This window comes from Leiobunum rupestre, chromosome 2 (genome assembly GCF_980474605.1).
Source record: "Leiobunum rupestre chromosome 2, qqLeiRupe1.1.hap1, whole genome shotgun sequence".
Taxonomy (NCBI): domain Eukaryota; kingdom Metazoa; phylum Arthropoda; class Arachnida; order Opiliones; family Sclerosomatidae; genus Leiobunum; species Leiobunum rupestre.
In genome coordinates, this window is record NC_143385.1 from 9,604,403 (window position 1) to 9,623,830 (window position 19,428).

The following is a 19,428-nucleotide window of genomic DNA, read 5'->3' on the forward strand; positions in this document are numbered from 1 at the left end:
TTTTTCTTCTAATGGTCCCATTATAAATTATTTTTTATGGAATGTGAAATGTGGATAGGTCTAGACTCTAGAAACCATATAAATGTTTATAATTCAAGAAGGCGCGAATCGTGAATCGCGCCATGTGGTGTTTTACTTCATTATTCATCGTAACTTAATACCACTACTAAAGGTTGCTGGTAACTTCGTAAGCCCTTCATCTCTAGTGTGACATTTATTGTGTTAGAAAGAAAAAAGTCGGAGTAGAAATTGGAAGAAAGCTTGAATTTTTAAACTGGTCCCGCCTCAATGCCAATAAAAAAAGTGAATTATTAAACTGGTCCTACGGACCAGTGACCCCCAGTATTTTAATTAAAAAACTGGTCCAAGCAATTAATTAACTGTTTTTGGACCAGTGGACGTGTCACTTGTGTTATTTCCAAGACTGGGTACCACAGGAATACGGAACAAATACCGGTTGTCTGCTTGGCGTCGCCTCGGCATTAACCGCCCGTAGAATCTTGGGTCTATTTCTTTATTATGTCTATGGATTTGACGTCACAATTCATAGGGTTTAGCGTTACGTATGGAGCTATTTTTAGATTACAGCTGCTGATGTTTCGAGCAGGCAGACGGCCTACGCGTGATACTTCATAATAAAGGGGTTATAAATTGTATCGCCAAGTTTCTGAACGTAAAATATTATCTGTAATTTTTGCTAGGGTAACGCTGCTCGTATTTTGAAAGAGACGGTCGCAATCTCTTGGAATTTCGTTGAGGCTTTTTCTGGCAAATGTAAATCGTGCGATGTAAATAAATCCCATTCAACTGACAACTCTTGGCAGAGGCTTAACTGTACCATAGACGGATAGTAGATTGCGAGTTACTATGTATTCGTAAACACCGCATAGCGCATTTACATGTCAGAAGAGAACGTTTTCAGGCTCTTTTTTTCGAGGTTACAATCATACTTAGTAACACAATGGCTTCAAGCTCTTTAAGTCAAGAGGACGTTGATCAAGATTTTGAATTAAGTTCCAGACGATCAAGAATTAGATCAGCTAGAGCAAACGCACGTAATACTCCAACATGTCGTTTAGGTAATACTCAAGATGGAGATGGAGAAGGAACTGCAGCTGGATTTATTGGTGGAGTTTCGGGAGGATTACCTGGTTCCTTATCAGGGACTGGAGCCTGTATCTCTGGCCTGCATGGAACTGTAGGAGCCTGTTCTTCATCAAATGTTCCTGGTGGTGGGGATATTGGTGGTTCGGGGATATGCGGAGGTGGTGCTGGAGATCATGATGTCTCACCGAAACCATCATCAAGAGCAAAAGACAAAAGGTGTCCAAGACCTAATCATGTAAATAAAGGGAAAGCCCAGCGTGAAAGGCGAAAACTAAGAGAGAAAAGGAGAAGTACTGGAGTTGTCCATTTGCCTTCCACTGAAGTACGTCTATATATTTTTTCAAATTTTAGAATATCAATGTCAATATAAGGGGTAACCCCCATGAAACTCTTTACTCAGTATAATGCTTTATTCAATTTATTAGCCCTTAATTTGATGTTATTCAGGTTCTCAACCCCTCTGATGGTTTTATCCGCTGTAGTTCAACCCCTAGTAATCCCGTCGGATTTTTAATGATAATAGTGTAGACTACCTTTGTGAATCAAACATAAATATTAAAATTAGGCCAATGGTGGAGATATTATCAACCCAATTAATTTTCCAAAGGTGTTGCATGCTGACAGTAATTAACACAGTCAAGCCTTGGGGATGGTCTTGTCAATGATGATTTTATCAAGAAATTACTCTCAGGGACCTAATAGAAATCCCAAAGAATCTTATAATTTTTCATATTAACTACGAAATAAAGTAAACTAGAGAAATCTTCCAGAGATAGTAATTAGACTAAATATAAACAATTCCCTTTGATAGAGTGATCTATTTCTTGACATCATTATCTTCCAACAAGGCCATCATGATTAACTATGCTACCAAAGCTCTAACTTTTGTAACGCACTAATTTATGACGAACGATTTATGGGATCAACAATATGCTTTATTGCTTTCAATTACCCCTTGGGATTGAGAGCCCCAAACTAACAAACCACATCAACCGCCGGTCTAGACCCCCTTCTCCTCTACTCTTACTCTGTCTGGGGTTTATAAAGGGATAAGAGCTCTTATCAGCTGGCGATATGCCAGCTCCTATGGCTGGCGCCACCTTGCGGCCCTTACATTCTCCCCCGTTTTTTTTTGTTGTTAGTTTCGGTCTCTCTTTTTCCCACATATGTACAATTATTTAATATACGATTTGATATCTATTTTTGTTACTATTTAATACAAATTTTTATACTAAGCTATTAGTTGGTTAATTTTTTTATACACTTGTTATTCTACACTATAAAATTTTTAAACACTTAATTAATTTGAATTAATGATATATGCTTTTGGTATATGCGCGTCAAAGTCAAATTTTTCTTATTCCCGAGCTACTAGTCCGTTATACTATTAACAAAGTTAGAATCTGTACTTGTACGGCCTAGGGAGTGCACTTCGTCTTTGCTCGTTCAACCCGTGGACTCGTCTTTGCTCGTTGGTACGCAATACCCTCCGTTGTGTGTGGCATTGCCTCACCAGATGTCCTCTTTTGCCGCATCTATAGCAGTGTTGTCGTCGTTGTGACAGATCATTGTTTGTAGTGGTTTGTTGGCCGTCTCGGAGGATGATCTGCCTGCTTGTAGATTGTTTAGGAACAGAAGGCGCAAAGGAAACCGTGCGCTGCTCCACTGTAGTCGAACATCCTGATGACACGAACTTCACAGTCGGTTCGCTCTTTTTTGGTGGAGTGTCTGGTAGTGAAGAAAAGGAATAAGGTCCTCTGGGCAATGGTTCCTCTTCTGGGAGTCCCATCAGTCTGTATTCCGTAGCTGGATCTATAAGTATGTTATCCTGTTGGATGGAGGTTACCCCTACATGAACGTCTAAAGCTTTTTCCTCGCCAAACCGCATTGGGATTACTATGGTGCAAACTACTCCTTCTACTCCGTATCGGTGTTGAAATTTATCTTCATCAGCGTGCGTAATGTCACCTTGGTAATTCAGCATACGGATAATGTGCTTTGGAATCACTGGAAATGGCAGATTACCTCTGACGATTGCCCTTACTGGCAACTCATCTTCACCTAGGAACAAGACATAGGATTTCTCCATTCTATAATAGAAAGATGTTTTATTATTATCTATAATATCTATAAACACTCGGGTCAGAATATCATCATTAACAACCCTTAGGACAATCAATATATAGATCGGCCCCTTTATTTTGCATTTCGGACGATTTCTTGGGTGGTAGGTGCTCCAGGAAGTGGAGTGGGTTTAAATAAAAACATACTGGTATCCAACCCATTGGTAGCATCTCCCAAATACCTCCATTTCCGTTCTAATTCTTTTAGAGATCGTATTTGTTGTACGGTAGGTATAGGTGTATAGTAGTATACATCACCTACTCGGCCCAGTTTTGGGGATTTTCGATAGACTAGTTCTCGGACCCAACCTTTCAATAAAGGCGTGAGGTATGTGGGATCAGACGATGTTTCGTTCACCACATTGGACACGTTATTTATGGTTTCGGTCTGTTGTTCTTGTTCTGCTAATACTGATTCTGGTTCTATAAGACTAAATTCTAGCATTTCTGCTTCTTGATCACCCTCCTCTTGGGGTATTGAGTCCGTCTCGGTCGTATTTGAATCGTCTTCGTCCATCTCTGTTGTAGGTAAAGTGACATCAATTACGTCAGGAAAGTCGCCATTAGAATCCTGTCTGATATAAAATTTTAGTTCATTAATGTGCCATTTGCCTTTATATTGTCCAGTTTGCCAATCTTGTATCTCATATGTTAACGGGCCATGCTTCCTTACTATTTTATACGGGCCCTCCCATTTTGGTAACAATTTTGCCATCACACCTGCCTCTTTATTGGAGAGTTTGTGGGACCTTTTCCATACCAATTGGCCAACCTCTAGTTCAGAGTTCGTATATTGCTTATCGTAGTACAACTTTTGTTTTGCTTGTGCTATGACTGCATACTTGCGTGCACTATCTAAGGCGTTATGTAGCTCGCTTAACGTATTTTGTTCATACTCCCTTAAGGTGGCTGGATCTATTTCATCTGCTGCTTTATGCTGGTTCTCATCATCCCACGGTAGAGTAACATTTCTACCATAAGTTAGATAAAATGGGGACGTTTTAATCGTAGAGTGGTATACTGAGTTTATTGCTAATTGGTGCAAATCCAGGCCCAAGTCCCATTTGTTATGAGAGTTACCTACGTATATACTTATTTGTTCACCCAGTACTCTGTTGACCCGTTCACTTAGGTTTGTTTGAGGGTGATATGGGGTGGTGAGTCCAGGTTTTACCTTCAATAGCTGGCACGTTTCGTTCCATACAGCTGACGTAAACTGCGTCCCATTGTCGGAAAGGATGCGTTCGGGACAGCCATGACGTGATATATATTTTAGGAACACATTTGCGACTGTAAAGGCAGTTATGTTTTTAATTGCAAATAACTCGACATACTTAGTGAAGTAATCGACTATTACTACGATGTATCGATTATTTCGAGCGGTTGTTGGTAGTGGACCCATCATATCAATCCCAACCAATTGATTTGGACCATCGGTAGTGGTATTGGACATCATTTTACCTGCTGGTTTATGGTTTGTTGCTTTGTATTGTTGACAGGTGACACATTTACGTACTCTTTCCGCTATCAGTTTTCTCAGTCCTGGGTAGTAATACTTGGTGGTGATTCTTTTCTCTGTTGCAGTATATCCTCTGTGGCCAGAAACAGGATGATCATGATACATCTCGAACATCTTATTATGTAGGCCATGGGGTATTACTATCTTCCTTGGTTTCGATGGTGTGGCCTTTCTACACAGAATATTATTACATATTTCATATAAATCATGTTTTTTACCTTTCCGGAGATCAACCATAATGTCTTCCCATTGTTTGTCTCCCTCTTGTTCTTTCATGATGTCTTGCTTTGTAATGGGTTCCAACATCTGACTTCCTGCGGCTAAATAGATAGTCATTAGAGTCTTTGATGATATTATTTTGCCTTTATCAAATTCCGTTACAGAGCGGGACAGTGCATCAGCGACTCTATTCGCCTTCCCCGGAATATAGACAACATCAAAAGTATATTCTTGCAACAAAATAGCCCATCGTAATAGTTTACTCTTAGGGTTCTTTAAATTAAATAACCACTTCAAAGCCTTGTGGTCGGTAACTACTGTAAAGTGTTGACCATGTAAATGATGTCGAAATTGCTCTATGGCATAAACAATAGCTAAGCATTCTTTTTCGGGTGTGCTATATCGTACCTCAGGTCCTCTGAAAATCCGGCTGGCGTAAGATAACGGTACTTCTATTCCATTTTGGATTTGCGACAACATGGCTCCAATTGCGTATTGGCTTGCATCTGTAGTTACAATATAGGGCAGGTCTGGATCTGGTACATGCAGCATTACAGCCTTTGCAATCTGTTCTTTCAGTGAGTTGAAGGTCGCTTGCTCTACCTTCGTCCATCTCCATTGAACATTCTTGCGTTTTAGAAACTGTAACGGTGCTATTAAATCAGCAAAGTTTGGGATAAAGCGGGTATGATAAGTTACCATTCCTAAAAAAGTAGCAAGTTCCGAGGTGTTAGTTGGAATTACATACTCTCGGATCGCTTTGACTTTAGACGGATCTATACATATCCCTTCGGTACTGACTTGATGTCCCAATATTGACACTTTATTGCAGGCAAACGAACATTTGGACAGCTTGAGCGTTAGGCCGGCTTTTTGTAGTTGTGACAAAACCCATCTCAGAGCCTTTAGGTGTTCGGCCCAGGTTTGACTAGCTATGATGATATCGTCCAAGTACCAGGCGACTCCCAATCTATTTCCATGTTTTAGGACTCTGTCCATCAATCTTTGGAAGGTTGCTGGACTCGTCTTGAGACCAAAGGGCATGTACTTGAATTCATATTTACCACTTTCCGTCACAAACGCTGTATACTTTTCGCTTCCTTTTTCCATTGGCACCTCCCAAAAACCTGCTCTTAAATCGAGTTTGCTTAGATATTTAGGTTGTTTTATTGAATCAAGAATACCATTTATTCGTGGAAAACCATATGGATCGTCTTCTATGCATTCATTCAGTTCTTTATAATTCGCACAGAATCGCAACCCTCCATCTTTCTTACCAACTATATGCGCTCTACTAGCATATGGTGATGTCGAGGGTACTATTATCCCATCTCGTAGCATTTGGTCTACTTCACCTTCCACAATGGCTCGTTCTTTTCTCGTTAGCTGGCGTGGTTTTTGGTTTACGACCTTAGTACCAGGTTTGATAGTGATCTTATGATAGATCCAATCGGTACTGCCTTTCTTGTCAGTTACCACTGCTGGGAATTCTTTTAGTAATTGTGTTAACTCACCACGTTGTTGTTCTGTTGTATTATCTATATTGATTACTGATTTCACTTCAGCCATGACCTTTTCCGAGACAGAGCGCTCTTTTGCGCTGTCCTCTGTTGTCATTGGATACAACGTAACTGAATGCTTGTCCCACTTAAAGGTATTCTCTTTGAAGTCTATCTTTGCTCCAAGGCTTGTGAAATAGTCTGTCCCGAGCAGGATTGGACATGGTAGAGATCCAACAACGTTAAAAAGTACTACTCCCGTATGGATTCCGTCAAGATTGGTTGATAGCTCTATTTGGCCAAAAATTGGTAAAGTCTCGCCACTAGCTTGAAAACATATATCATTAGTTTTAATCAATTCACTGTCTAGTGATATCGTTTTTAAATATTTAAGGGTCACAAAACTTGCTTCAGCACCTGTGTCTACACAGGCCAACTGTTTTTTGGTATTGTTTAAAGTAATATAAATACCGAATGATTGTAGAAGTTGCATCGTCATTATGGCAGGTTCGTTTGTGGTGGATTGATGCCCTGCACCTTTCAATCCCCTTACTCGTTTCCCGTTTCACCAGACTCTCCTGTTGTCGGGACAGGTTTTTTTTGTCGATAAGTATTTCTGCCTCCTCTAGATGCTGGGGGACGGTAGACCCTTGGTCCCGATATTGACTGGCAAAGACTCTGCGGGTGACCTGTTTTTCCACAATTCAAACATGGTTGATTATATATAGTTTTTTCTATTTCTGTTGCGACGTTCGTTGAGATATCTTTCGGACCAAATAACTGTTCCATCTTTATCAACATTTGTCTCAGATCTCCTATATTGTCACTTTGAAATGTAACCAAGTGATGTGCATAGATAGGCAAGACATTTCGTTTTAATACTTCCACTAATCGCTGTTTCGTCATTGGTTGTAACAGCGACAAATTCTTACGTTCTATTTTATATATAAATTGTGTTACCGGTTCATCGAGTTGTTGCTGGGTCCAATCGATTTCCATTCGAATTTGATCCTCTCGACCACTGTTCATAAACCTCTTTGTGAACTCTCTTTCAAACTGTGGCCATGTCCATGTAGAGGGATCATGTTCTAGTTCAAATTCCTCGTACCATACTCTCGCCTCACCAAGGAATATACTTCTGGACATGGCTGCTATTCCTTCTAGGCTCAATTGTTTAATATTAGCAAATGTATATAACTCTTTCATAAACGTTCTTGGATTTTCATTAACCCCCGAAAAAGTCGGTACTGGTATTTTGATAGAACTTACATTCGCACCAGCTGTAGTACTTAGTCCCTGGCTTTGTTGGAACGGGTTTACTCCTGCCGTACTTCCACTGTGTCCGCTTCCTGAGGATAATCTCGTCCCTGGCTGGATAGTTGAACCCAAAGATAATCTATTTGGTGACGGTACATACCCTTGAACACCAGTACCATGAAAATGTACATGTCGTGGTGATAGATTCTGTGTAGATGACCCTATTGATTGTTGGAATGTTGCAGGCAATGGTGGAGCGCTTGGACCTGTATTACCTATCATGGGAGCTATCCCTGTTGGTAATCCCGGACTACCTCGAACTGGCGTTCCTTGTGGTGTTTGGTTTCCATTTTGCCCAGTTGCCTGTCTGAACATCATCAAGGCTTCACGGTGTCGTCGCTCGGCTGAGGCCACTGTTAGACTGGTGCGTTGCTGTGGTGTGGATGGAGTGGGATTGTGACTAGACGAAATATTAGTATTAGGTCTTGGTCTTCTTGTCCATTGGTACGAGCCATCTAGGAAATTGTCGGCCCCTACTACCAAACCTTCTATGAGTCGACTTCCACTCCTAATTATTCTAAATATGCTTACCAATAGCAGGCATAAAACCTTTGGCCATAACGATAGCATTTTGTACAAAATATACCAAAGTCTTGAAGTTGGAAACGCATAACTTGCGATCCATGTTAAGAACCATATAAGCACATAACCAGTAAGTAACATTACCTCAGACCACATTGTTGTATGGGTTCAAAAGTAGTCTCAAATATCAGAACAAAAAAAGGACAAATTTTCTTAGGCCTTGGCTTTTGTTTGCGCATCCATTATGATGCTTCTATTTTACGCTTTCGGATTATTTCTTTTATCCTTTACGTAATTACCAAGCTATTTTGTCATTTGTTTTGTTAATATTTGATTATTCAACGAACCTTTCGTTTCGGAGTCGGGGTTTTTTCTTCTTCCTGTGGCCGATGTTTCTCAGCGTGTTCGTTGGCACGTTGGCGGGATTAAAATGAAACTTGTTCTCCCGTGTTGCCAGATTCCGCTTTGTCAGTTTCCCGACTTCGTTCTCGTACTCCCAATTCAATTCCCAATTCATTTCCCCCCATTGGCCACCAAATGTAACGCACTAATTTATGACGAACGATTTATGGGATCAACAATATGCTTTATTGCTTTCAATTACCCCTTGGGATTGAGAGCCCCAAACTAACAAACCACATCAACCGCCGGTCTAGACCCCCTTCTCCTCTACTCTTACTCTGTCTGGGGTTTATAAAGGGATAAGAGCTCTTATCAGCTGGCGATATGCCAGCTCCTATGGCTGGCGCCACCTTGCGGCCCTTACACTTTAATCACCCGTAAGGCAATTGAGAAACCAAAGGAAACTGCGATTGCAAGATGTATGGCAAGAATAATTAATATGCTGTTTTAAAGCCATTTCTTTCCAGAGAGTTGGAAGTTAGCCAAGGTAACTGCTGTCAATAAAAATGGTGATATAGAGACACAATAAATGTGAGGCCTCAGACTTTCTCTACTGTCACCAATCAAAACCCTTAAGAAATAACGTGTGGCATGTCTCAGAGCAGGGTTTTCTCATTATAATAGTTAATGTTAATAGTTGAGAAATTCTTTTGCTGATGAACAAGCAGGTGATGGTAATCAAGAAAATGTTTTTTGTCAGAGCACTGGAGGAAGCACTGGTGAAGACGAAGATGAACTCTTGTCTATGTCAAATGAAACGAAACGTAACACAGCACTAAATGAAGCTCAAGTTGAGAAGACTTCAAATAATGTATGCCCTTTTACGTGGGGGTTATTTGTAGTTATAATTAGGCCATGATCTTTTATTCTGTTCTTTGAGACCTTACATTATTAAATTCCTCTAATAAGTCATGCAGGGGCTAAAAGAAGCATTTTTTTAGAACTGCCCAAATACCAACTGAACCCCCAAAACATAATTTCAATAAGCAATAAAAGCGCTGAATTCAGAATTTGTAACAGACGAATATTTTGACAAAATGATGATAGAAAAAAGGGCTGTAAATAAGTAACTTAGTTCAGCAAAATTAGCTGAGTTTGTCAATATGTACCGGAAAGACCCATCGACCACGACATCTCCTATAAATAGCACTGCCCAAATCTGAGTTTCCGAACTGCCCACTATTTTAGGCTCGAAGTCATGGAAAATTAGAAATATTCTATTAGAAATTTAATACTGAATATTTAAAAGTGATTCCTTTATACCTCTTCAATGTGAAAAAAAACTGTATTTTCTTAAAATTTCATGGCTGACATACATCTTAGATAGAATACATTTTAACTTAAATAAAATTTTAATAATTTTATATTTTTTTCAGGGCGAATCCCTAGCACTGAAATGCTACCCTGTGAGGAACAATAAAAGGTACAAATACATTTTAAATTTGTGGTTGATTTAAAATATCAGCATTGGTCTTTCTAATTCAGTACTCACTCGTAGGGATATGTTGTAGCTGAGCCCTGCGTTAAAACAGCTGCATTGACATAATTTTTGTCACAAATCACTGAATTATTATTGTTGACAAATAATCATGTGACCGTGATGGGTTCCTTAAAGTCATGCTTTGCTTAAACTTGTTAGCATGGCAAGGCCATATCCATTAGCAACCTATTAATTAAGAGCTAGATTTTTACCTTTTATTACCATTTTCCAGAAGGTAGTGTATGTTCTAATTATTTTCAAAGCTCTATAGGCATTATGTCCCATATAATTAGCATTTATTACAAATTAGAAGTTCCACAGTGTAACTTTAAAGGAATAAAAGGCGATGCCGTGATTAATTCTCTATATTAGTAGAGTTAAAAGTTGCTGACCTTGGCCTAAAGTGGTGCCTTAGGTATTAGCCCAGCTGATAATTATTATTATTACTAACCCCGCAATAGTGATATCAAACTTACGCCAGTTTGTCAATAGCTCTAATAATAGTTATAAAAGCTCTTAATTGAGATTTCCTTTTCAATTTACAAAGGGGTCTCGTATTATTCAAATTAAAAAGTCAATAAAAGTAAAATAAATATACACTTTCATTAATTTTTTTTAAGAATAACCTCTTATAATAGTAAACTGCACAATGTACTTTTGGCCAGAGTGATAGGTCGGGTTTTACCTCACAAACCCAATCTAAAAGATATTTTAAATTTTTTTATGCGTTACCTTTTTTTGGCTTTTAACAAAGCAAGTGTATAGTTTCAGATAGCATAATTAAATTTTAATTTTCATTAAAATTATCCACTTGCATAGTTACTACATCATGTAATATTTTTGAACCACTTAAAACAGCTCATTTGGAAAATTAATGGTGTGTTAGTCCCATTTTTCTTGGAAAATTGGACTTGTTTGAGTTTTAAGTCCTAGAAAATTCGATTTGGGTGAGTCTCTTGTCCTCTAAAAATCATTTAAGTCCAATTTGAGTCCTATAGAAAGTTAGTACAAATCATTCTAATTTATTTCAATTTACTAAATTTAAATTGACTTATTGATATTAAAAATTACAAGGTTTAAAAGAAAGTATATTTATTCGATTAAAACACAGGAACAATTTTCCAGTGTTTTGGCGTTTTATCTCTTCTTTGGTAGTACTGCATAAGATTGAATGTAAAATATTAAAACGAGAAAAGCATAGATATCCAATAAGTACCTAAAACGCTAGCCTGTCGATTAGAGGCTGTAGCTTTGCACACATTTTTCAAAACCGGGAATACTGAAAAATTGCCTGCCATGTGGACCAGACATGCTGAGGTAGTTTTTTTTTTGGTATCATGTACCAGAGTTTGTTATTATGGTAGCTAAAATAGTAAGTGGAAAAAAATATGATCTTGGAAGAAATGGAACTTCCAAAAACATTTACTCGCCAATAAAATATTTGACAGGGTTGCCACACGTCAGGGAAATAATAATCAGCTAGGCTAATACCCAAGGCACCACCTTAGGCTTAAGTCATCAAGCAACTTTTAAAGCCATTAATTCAGGTGGCCGGGTTACAATGCGTAGGAGGGTGGTGGCAAATTACAGAAAGTCAGGGAATTTAAAAATAGGCCTAAAAAGTAAGGGAAAATCTCTTAAAATGGTCGGGGAATAGTAAGGGAATTTGAATCTAAAAATTTTGTGGCAACCCTGTTTGAATACTCTCAGTTTTAGAGTACCCGCACTCCACCAAAAATGATGTTAATACTGTGTAAACACTAATATTGAAGACTATTTGTTTGTAGTCCATCAGATTTGGATGCAGATGATGAGGATAATCAAGATTATGACAGTGCAGTGAACCAGTCTGATTCAGCAGTTAGCCTGTTACATGAAGGGGGTACAATTGAGGTTGGATCAAGACCTGCAATAAATGGAAGACCTGAAACACCATGCAGTGAGAATCTAGAAGAGGTATTTTGTTAATAATTTTACATTAAAAATCTTAAACTCGTGCATTAAAACTACTGTGTCAATCAAACCATGGCCAACTTGATCTCACGCTATATAGCGGCCAATTTATTTGCCAAAATTCCATGAGCAAGGCATTCATACAGTTTTTTATATTGGCTTCAATGCAAAAACTATTCTAAAAATAATATTCCGCTAGGGGCGCTTAAACCATACAGATCTTTTGCTCGTAGATAGAAACTTCAACGAATGGGTTGGCCCCTATAGCGCGAGATCACAGTTGACCGTGATCAAACTAAGCAATAAAAGTATAATGAATTTTAAACAACTTAATTGACTTTCCAAAAAGTATTGGAAATTTTTTGATCTTACTGGTCTTATTTTCTTCGTAGTAGTTTAAGGATCCTTTAATTATATTTTATGTATTGATATAATTATGAAAATCCAGATGACCCTTATGGACCCTCTAATCAATATTATATAATTTTTTTAGTTACTGGAGCGTGCAAGGGAGGAAAATTGCAGACTACTTGATTTGTTAAAAGAAAGAGATGATAGAATTTCGAATCTGGAACAAACTAATAATAATTTAAGCAGGGTAAGCATACTCACTGAAAAGCAATGAAGATTTGAGTCATTGGCCAAGCGAGGCTTACTATACCCAAACAAGACGTAGACCAGATGCTTGAAATTTAATATTAATCTGTCCATTTCTGGTGAAGTATAAACGCCATTTAATGATTATTGTAGCATAGTTTTTGTCTAAATTCCCCCCAATTACCTCACTCTGCCTTATAGTTGCCTCACAGCTTCAAATACATTGTAATCCTAATATTTTAACTGACTCACACTTGCAGGACTTGTCGACGATGGATTTAGCTAGAAAGAAACTACAAGAAGAAAACAGGTCTTTGCTAAAAACTATGGCTGAATCTCGATTAAACTAACTCGCTAAAGTTGCTACCCACGTATACTGATAATAACTTTTACTGAAGAAAAATGCAATTTTTATATTTTTTATTTATACAATGTTTTATTGATCTGATATTTAGCTTAACAAGCTGCATTAGACAGCTATATACTTAAATATGTTACTCATATGCTTTCATATTTTTCTACATTAATGTACTGGCAGCTAAGTGCCAGTATCCAATTTAAGACGAAAATATAATGTTCCCATTTTTAAAAGTTATCATAATGAAACAAGAGATTAAACAGCGACACTTAATCAAATAATCCTGGGTGCTGACATTTTTATTTAAAGTATGTACGATTTCTAGTCTGTAATATACATGTGTATACTTAAGACTGTGGCCAAAATAAAGATTAGCTACAGAACTCTAAAATACTTTTTCGGGCTTAAATTTCATATGAAAAAATAATGTTATGAAGTACTCTATATCAAGATAAATTTCGATTTTGAGAAAATTAATACATTGTAATAACTTTTAAAGAGTGCTTGTACTACTGGGTACATCCTTTACCGTATGACTTTTCTAATACAATTTAAAATAACACAGAGACCCGCCTCAAAATCTCAATAATATGCTGTATTAGAACTCAAATTATTATCTTAAAATTTCCTATAACATTTTTAATGCATTTATGCTATTTTCAATTTGATCAGATGCTTTTCGGTGAAAAGTGGAATAAATATGCACTGGTAAAATTTGTCATTTATCTTCCTCACCCTAAAACTTTGGTTTCCTCAATGGAAAACTTTAAATAGTCTTGTGATTCAAAGGTATAATTTTCAGGTGATGGTTGTGCAATGTTTTATTAAAAATATCATAACATATATGTCTAAACAAGCTCTTTTGGCGACGAATCTGGGATCATTAAAAGGGTTTAAACTTAGTTGGAACACTATTCTTCAGCTACTGAGATAAAGCTAGTAGTTTTACCTCTCATTTTGTTAGTAGAATGACACATTCATCTCAAATATCAAAGTAAGTACCTTCAGAAACGAAGCAAGTATTTTTTCAATTTGGTATGCAGATTCGATAATGTCATTATTGCATTGAATTAAATGCCAGTTTTTGTTACTTAATTAAGCTTTTTAATTTTCAAAAGGCGTAGGTCTTAAGTGATAATGAGCTAGTGAAGGAGATTTCTTGCCATCGCTACCTGGAAGTTACACACAGCATGCTAAGTTCACTTGTAGCTTACATGTAGACTTCATAATCAGGTTAAGAATTTTTTAGGTCTAAACAATTATTTACAATAGGAATTTATTTAACACCCTGAATAGGTCCGCACTTTAAACCCCATGGGTTGAGCTTATCTTTTTGTTCGACACTACTTCATTTGGAAACATCATTTTTAGAGCCAGCAGTAGGTTGTCTCTTGCAACTTGATTATCAACGGTAAACTGAAGAGACTAATAATGGTACTTGAAGCGTTGTTCTTAAACCTTAAGTGATTTTATACCATATAAGTAAATAAATTAAGGATTAACTATTAAAAATTTTGCTCCATTTTTAAATGGTCAAACAACACTACTGAGAGAATGAATTGGGCATTTCTTAAACTGACTGTCGAGGTGTTTTATACAGTCCATGGTTGTCACATTTCAATAAACATGTACAGAATTGTTAATAAACTAAGCTTGTGTAAAAAAAAATCCTTGTTTACAGGGTGAGCAACTGAAACTGTTATATCGAAATACTACCTTCTATGAGAGATTTAAGCACTTGGAAGCTCATTTTTTGCATCTCATTATCAATTAATCAGAACTCTTAAGATATAATTCAAAGGCAGTGTAAGGCACATAACTTAAGGCAATTTGATGATAGAACTCTTTGTCGACGGAATGCTTGTACTAAATGAGAGTCCCTCTTCGATAAGTGTACTGTAGTTTCATTAAATATTTCTTATTAATCAATTGTGGACCTGGGGAACACTATTGGCCCACGTTGAGTTGGAAATTGAACATGAAACTCCGAGAACCTTCATTTCATTTAAAACAAAATGGTTATTTTAATTAAGTTACTGTTTTTAACTGCATAACCATAAAATAACTAATAAATATTTAAATTTAATGTTTAAAAACATAATTGAAGGTTAGTGTTTGAAAAGTTAATTTGGTAGCCTACAAGACTATGGATTTTACAATAACCATTTCATCTTTGGCTTATTACTCCAAGTCGTTTGATTTAAAATAGACCAATATTGTAAATGATATTTACATTTTTATTTAATGATTAAAAAATTTTAGTATTAATTGCATAATTGGTGGAAATGGACAGACTGAAAAAATAAGACTTTAAAAGAGTATTGAAATGTGATGTCAAAATTTTCCAATGGAACAATTTTATCCAAACTGAGGTGATCTGAAAAAAAAAACAACATTACTACGGGTTAAATATAAATTTGGTATCAACTACGGTAAAAATGTATTCATTTTAACCATGAATATCCATCTGCACTAGGTAGATTGGCCGCTACATTTTGAAACTAATGTCATTGCCAAGGCTTAGAATGAAATTTTTTAGGAAATTTTAAAATTAATCATTTGGATTGAACAAAAATAAGAAAATATTAACAAATGATTATCAACTGATTTTGTAGTAGTAGATATATTTTTCTAAGAAATATAAATAACTTGCTTTGCCAGTGAAAACGCACTATTCAGAAAATGTTTAATACATCAAGTCAACGACAAAAGGTTAAATGCCAAGAGGCACCACCCATCTTAGCCCCAGAAGGTTTAATGATATAGTTCAATATTCATGGTTACAGGAATACATTCATGCGATGGTACAATATACACCACTGCATTCCTTTTTCTGTGCCCTACATGATATTAAGAGAGTGAAGATAAATTTCATCAAAACAATTTCAGCTAATTTTTATAAAAATATTACATTTAAAGAAAATGAAAGTTTTTGTTAGAACAGACTTTGTATTTCCCTCAAACGCAAAGCTTATTTAAGATATTATCTAAAACGTTTTTGCTAATTTAAATACGTACTTTGCAAAAGTAAACATCGCAAGCAATCCCAGAATAGATTGTGCACCTTGAAATGATAGCTGAATTCCACACATAATTAATTCAATTCTAAGTACATAAGTTTGCCAGAGCAAAAAATAAATTACACCAATTACAGCCGGGGCTGTTAATCCCAAAGACACTGCTACTGATAATGGTCTCTCAGTTAGGTTACCCTTTTTACCTAAAACCAGAAATAGCAACAGAAATGTTCGTCAAGTAATATTTAATTTATGAAACCTAAATTTCAGAAATATATAATATATCGCTTTTGAGAGTAGCACCTGTCTCCTTTTACTGCTAATGAGTTTGTACTTTAGACATGTACTATCTTTAATATGTCTCAGAACAATATAGGAAAACTAGAATGGCAACACGCATTTACCATAAAAGTTTGGAAGGTTAAATGAGATAGTTTAGCACTGATTCAGATTGTTTAAATCTACTTTATTATAAAATACCTAAAACAGCTGCTGTTCTAGAATGGTTCCGTTTCGCATCTGTTTTAAACTGCTTTGAGTCTACTAACGAACATGTTTCATGTTCTTGATGGATACTTCTCAAGTTCTCTCGTAAGAAATATATTATATATACTTCTACTCATACTTACCCAAAAATGTTCTGATTAATTCAGTACACAAAACAAATAGTAAAAGAACAAACTCCGATATTAGATTTCCAACTGGATAAGGAAAAACTGCTCCTAATGATATAATAAATATCATATTAGCACAAGTATATCAACCAAGTATTTTGCTGCTATATTTTAAGTAATTATAGTAATGAAAGAGTGCCACGATAGTTTTGCTTGGGTTTCCAATCCAGGAATTAAATGGTCATGGTAGAAATTCACAGCATAATAAATACAAAATTTTTAAATAATCTGCTGCGATAAACTTAAAGGGCAACAAAAGTAGCGCTGCGAGCCTGCGAATCTGCTCAACTACACCGTGACACTGGAGACAGGGGGAAACTGTAACATGAACTAGTTCAGAGAAAGTCCACCCGTGGCACTGTCATACAAAGCCAGAGATTCAGTGTCATGACCCAGTTTGAGCAGGTTGTGCCACATAGTTTTGACTACGCCACCTAACATCCCTATTAAATACACCATTTATGTCACCGAAAAAAGTATTGGAACTGAAGGTGAAGGTGAAGGATATTTAACAAAGAGTTAATAAAAGTCTGAATTTATTTAACACCATGCATATTCAACTGTATAAATACCATATGGTTTAATCTTTAAAAGCAATAGCTGTTCCTATTATAGGGCCACCCAAGTAATAAGTTACTAAAGCCAATAAGATCTCACTGGTTTTAAGCCATGTCTCAAGTATAGATATTAATATTAATCCAGATTAAAATTGACCAACAACTGTAGTAAGAAACGAATTTGGGGTTCTTAAATTAATTTACTAGCTGTTTTATTGAAGAGTCCATGATGTCCCAGGGGCAATGGCCTTGGCTGCGAGAAGCTAAATATTTAAAATTAGTTTTAGAATAATAATAATTGCGTGTTGAATATTCATGGTGTAAAAATATTCATGATAAACTTAAAGATATTTGTTTTAGTGTCAATAGAATAATTCCAAACAATTTCATACTAATTAAAAAAAAAGACAAGACATCAGATCTCAGCCAACTGTAATTTGAAATGCTTATTAAAAAATTATATAACAAACTAAAATGTTATCTGATAAAATATTGCTAGCACTTTAGGAAGTAGTAGAAATTTTTGGTGTCTAACGCCTTTGGCCGACACCATAAGTTTGTTCCCCCAAAAAAAAAGGAAAATTAAAAATTATATTTTATCAAAATAAAACTTACCTTTGTATATTAGCAAAAATATTTCAACTATGAAGTACACAAAAGCAAAAAATCCACCAAAATATAGAAAAATTTGGTAAGGTAAAGATGAGAGCTTATGTCAAGTTAAGAGTAAAACATATCTTGTTACAAGCAGAAAACATTGTTTTAGAAAATGTTAATTATGTAATGAGCTTCCATTTATCAGTTTAATGGATTTTGAAATTTCAAAAATGTCAATTACATACGATTTTTTTAAAATTGCAAAATAGAGAAAAAAAAATTTAAAGAGGAAATTCTTCTTTTACCTGTCTAAATTATTGCCTAGCTAGTTTGGTGGCAATAAATACAAACACAAATGAATTTAGATCTCAATTTTTAAAATAACCACCCTCAGAAATGAAGAACATGTGTATAACAGTCAGTTGTATGCCCTGATTCAACAATTATTATTATTTTTTGTTGCTCCTGTTCCAGTAAGAGCTAGGGCTGGGTAGCCTTAACAGCTCTGTAATGTTCACAAGTAAATAAATTAATTGAATAATTAAATAGTGTTAGAATTGGTTGATCTTATAATTAATTTTGAGCATGAAAATCCGCTGCCATGTAAATAAGCCTGCTATACCTCACAATGTAAAGCTGCTGTTAAGCGCAAAAACGTAAATTTAAAACTGGTCAATTATAGGAAGTTATCCTTATGATAAAAAAAAGGATACCACAGTTGTAGCATCATCTTCTGAAAGAAAAAAGAAAAATAAATACTGGTAAACAAACTATGAAATCAATTATGTCAATGACATATTTTCCCATGACTCGAAAAAAAATTAGATGAAGTTATCCAATAGCCTTCTATTGGGGGAACTACAAAAAACTATCATGTTTTGGTGTTTTACTTTTTAAATTTTTTGTTGGTAAAAAGTGCACAATCCTAGTTCTAAGCAAGTTGTATTCTCCATTGGTGAGGTCTCACTCACAGTTTGCTCCATCCCGAAAGACATAGCACTCAAATTGCCAATTGCAAAATAAAATCATCAACATTTTACTTGGATTTGAAAAGTAGGCAGCTTTCAGTGGCGTAAATAGCACCCCCGCGGACCCCGCAGTGCGGGGGGGGGGGCCCCAAACAAACGTTTATGATTAAAATCGGTGCTATTTAAAAGGGCCCCCCCGAGTCGTTTTTCGTGGGGGGGGGGGGGGGCCCGGAGTTCCTAGTTACGTCACTGGCAGCTTTGTAAATATTTGGTATTTTATTAAAGGCAGCTCATATCTAGCACATATGCCAACTGTCAAATGTGGAGCAATCTTTGAGCACTTCAAAAGGAAAACACTATTAATCTGCTTAAAAGTTTGAGTAAGTGCATGTGCTTAAAAAGAAGGAAAACCAAAAGGAACCTTTATTAAAAACAGCCATTTATTACTACTACTCCACCATCACTGAAGTATAAACCTACAAAGTACAAAGAAACGGTGTTTCAACAAAAAGAGGTACA

The 19,428-nt window shown here is 36.2% G+C and overlaps 2 protein-coding genes across 3 annotated transcripts; one reads left to right on the forward strand and one right to left on the reverse strand.

Moving 5' to 3' along the window:
• The first annotated feature begins 480 nt into the window (after window positions 1–480).
• LOC149956050 (PRKC apoptosis WT1 regulator protein-like) lies at window positions 481–13,487 on the forward strand. Its single transcript, XM_090165383.1, has 6 exons — window positions 481–1,429; window positions 9,409–9,519; window positions 10,085–10,131; window positions 11,976–12,144; window positions 12,635–12,739; window positions 12,999–13,487. Exons 1-6 carry the CDS (start codon window positions 962–964, stop codon window positions 13,086–13,088), a joined length of 990 nt encoding a protein of 329 aa, XP_090021509.1. The 5' UTR covers window positions 481–961; the 3' UTR covers window positions 13,089–13,487.
• Window positions 13,488–15,340: 1,853 nt separating this feature from the next.
• On the reverse strand, window positions 15,341–19,428 carry LOC149956051 (transmembrane protein 216-like). 2 transcript variants are annotated; one of them, XM_090164591.1, is made up of 7 exons: window positions 19,331–19,428; window positions 18,655–18,674; window positions 17,960–18,053; window positions 16,743–16,835; window positions 16,240–16,316; window positions 16,115–16,173; window positions 15,341–15,473 (listed from the first exon to the last, which is right to left on the reverse strand). In XM_090164591.1, the coding sequence occupies exons 1-7, from the start codon at window positions 19,347–19,349 to the stop codon at window positions 15,455–15,457; spliced, it is 381 nt and encodes a 126-aa protein (XP_090020717.1). In that variant the 5' UTR covers window positions 19,350–19,428; the 3' UTR covers window positions 15,341–15,454. The 2 variants fall into 2 exon arrangements, with proteins under 2 accessions (XP_090020717.1, XP_090020716.1); XM_090164590.1 differs by having other exon boundaries at window positions 16,115–16,316.